This window comes from Montipora foliosa, chromosome 12 (assembly GCF_036669935.1).
Source record: "Montipora foliosa isolate CH-2021 chromosome 12, ASM3666993v2, whole genome shotgun sequence".
NCBI classification, from domain to species: domain Eukaryota; kingdom Metazoa; phylum Cnidaria; class Anthozoa; order Scleractinia; family Acroporidae; genus Montipora; species Montipora foliosa.
This window is the reverse complement of record NC_090880.1, coordinates 34980417-34983305: the sequence shown is the minus strand read 5'-3', so window position 1 is coordinate 34983305 and position 2889 is coordinate 34980417. Positions and strand designations below refer to the sequence as shown.

The 2889-nt window shown below is 41.1% G+C and overlaps 1 protein-coding gene across 2 annotated transcripts in view; it reads left to right on the top strand.

Moving 5' to 3' along the window:
- The first annotated feature begins 293 nt into the window (after nucleotides 1–293).
- LOC137980020 (legumain-like) overlaps nucleotides 294–2889 on the top strand; it is a 22156-nt gene continuing 19560 nt past the window's right edge. Inside the window, exon 1 of one of the 2 annotated variants that reach the window (XM_068827340.1) lies at nucleotides 294–566. In XM_068827340.1, coding sequence (XP_068683441.1) covers nucleotides 432–566 — 135 coding nt within the window. In that variant the 5' untranslated portion in view covers nucleotides 294–431. The remainder of the gene's footprint in view (nucleotides 567–2889) is intronic. The other variant, XM_068827341.1, reaches the window with a different exon arrangement.

Here is a 2889-nt window from a genome sequence, read left to right as displayed (position 1 = left end):
TCAACCCTTATGGGTTTCTGATAGGCTACAATCTTGGACAAATTAAATGGAACATTGAGACCACCCCTCCCCCCAAAATCAGTGATGGGAAAACGGCGCGTTTTGGCCTTCACGCAACTTCATCCTTGATTTGGGGGAGAGGGGGCATTTCTGTTCCATTTTATTTTGTCCAAGATTGTAGTTTCGAATTTTGCAACAACAAAAAAACAGGGTCGAGGTTCAGGGAAATAATTTGCATTTTCCTTTGTTCTGGACAATACAAAATGCTAATTATTCCCCTGAACCTCGACTCTGTTCTTTTGTTGCTGCACAATTCGAAAGTAGCCTATTTCCGGGAGAAGTCACGAGATCGACGCGAGGTCTTAATTTCGCTTTCTGCTCGCAGGCTGACGCGGTGTGGTTCGTTTCTCGGAGCTGTGATTAAAAGGGATATGGTGCTAATGCATTTAGTCATCGGCTTGCTGTTGCTTTTCGCAGCCACAGGAGAAGGCGAGAGTAATGCCGAAGTGAAGCATTGGGGCCTCATTGTGGCTGGATCCAACTACTGGTACAATTACAGGCATCAGGTAGTCTTTTGCATGTTGCAGATCTTTCTTTCAGTTTCGTCCTCAACAAAGGCATCGGCGGCACGGGGCATCATTTTGTCATGTAATTAGCTGCGCTTAAACGGAGATAAGGGAATCTGGACCCGGTGTTATAATGAAGCGCGCATCTAAATGCGATTGATTTTATGCGTGCATGTTATATTAGGGATGTCGTTGAGGAAGTAAACTGCAATTGTTAGTGTGGGGGCTTGCAATATTGCGCAAAAAGTGTACCGTTTCGTCCACAAAGGAAGAATGGGAAACCAATTGCTCTTGTTATTGTAGGTCATTGTAGCTAGCTGCATTTAAATGCAGATTACAACGATTTGTGGGCTGCTTTATATCAAGCGCCCATTCACGATCCGGATTAAGTTATTGCACATGCTCTGGAATTCCATGTCGTCAGGCTTTTTGCGCGTTCGTTTAGATCTATCTGGGATATCCCGCGTAATTTGTTCCTTATGATATTTCTGCAATTATATGTATCTCAAACATTTCAACTCTAAAGTAAATAACTATCTAATCCTTGAAAAGCCCTGGAATTTAATTTTGAACTTCAAGGCAATTGAAAAGCCCTTGAAAAGAAGGATTTGATGGGAAACTGCTTGAAAAATTCTTGAATTTTTGCTTGGTTAAAAATGGTTGAGAGTTAAAGAGACATTTAAAAAAATTCAGCCCAAATTTGAGTATTGGGGAAAGATTAAATGCAAAATTAGAATGCCTGTGCATGCACTTAACTCGCAGGAAGTGGGAAGAATATCAAGGTAGGCCTTTTCAGCAAAGAAAACACTGAAATGGGATTTATGGCATAGAAGTCTTCATACAAATACTGCTTGCAAACGCAATGTTTGGTTCTTGAAAACCCCTGGAATTTGATATACAAAATCCAGTACAAACCCTGTGTAAAGATCTTATCAATGTTTATGTATTACATGTCTGTTTGTTTATTTGTTTCAAGTTTGCTTTCAAATTAAAAAGCATCTTTTTTGCAATGCATCTTTCTGAGAAGTTGGTGATAGAGGGGAACATTGGGGTCTATAAGAAACCAAAAAACCACACAAAAACTCGCCCTAAACCGAAAAACCGAATTGAATTTAGATTAAAACCGAAAACTGAAATACAAAACCATCAAAACCGAAAGTTTTCAGACCCGGATTTCCAAATCCTTAATCGATCTGATACATTAGTGGCACCTGGAGGATATGGACTAAACTATGTAAATTTCACCACTGTATGTGGATGCTATTTGTGAATAATCTGTGAAAATTAGGGATTTTGCAATCACAAAAAGCTGTCCTATAACTCTGAAAACAACAATTGAAAATCAAGAATTTTGAGAATTTAGACGTGAATTCAGAGATTGGATTGTAATCTTACTGCAATCAGTCAATCTGCGACCTATAATGACTGTAAAATGGTTTAACATAAAATTGTGCAGTTTGTTACCTTTTCGGTTGTCATCAGGAACTTAGCGTGACGTATACTATGGGAAGAAAAAAGTCCTTTACTTGACACCTGCATTTGGAGTCTATTTCAGAACTCCCACGGCACACGCTCTCAATTGAGGAATCCAGAAACCAGAAACCGAACAGGCAAAACCGAAAACTGCATTGGATACCAGATCCAAAAAACCGCTTGTAGTTTGGCCAAAAACCGAAAACCTGGGTATGCACTATCGCGGATTTGCAGAGGCTTGACAGAGAGACTCGTAAGGTCATGTTTGCTAAGCATCCTTTGGGCTCCACAGATCTACTGTACCTTCCTAGGAAGTTAGGAGAGCAGGGCCTTAAGTCCATCTAGAGAGAGTTAAGACCATCAAGATAAAGGCAGCTATGAACTTGTATTCCAACAATGATCCAACTATGCACCTGGTGAGGCAGTTGAGGAGAAGACAGCTTGTACAGGGTGCAGATCCCTGATAAAAGATGCTGAGAGCTATGCACAACAGCTGGGACTACGATTAGAGTTGCAATAACCACAACCAGTTGGGGTTACGGAAACTGGGGACATACTTGACAGAAAGAAGATTCAGTGGGTGGATTAAGAAAGTCAGCCAGAGCAGAAGTTGTGCAGAGATCAAAAGTGAGAGATGGCAAGGGAAGTTAGTGGCAGACAGATGGAGAGATGGGGATGTGGACAAGGAATGTTTTGCTTGGCTGTCAGATTGGAAAACAGTTCCAATCAAGACAGTGGTGGAACTGTAAAAGTTATGTCAGCAACTTCTGCCACCTAAGCTATATGCCTCAAGGAAGACCAAGACACACATGGACGGTGATGAGAAATGCAGGCTATGTCGAAAGGCACA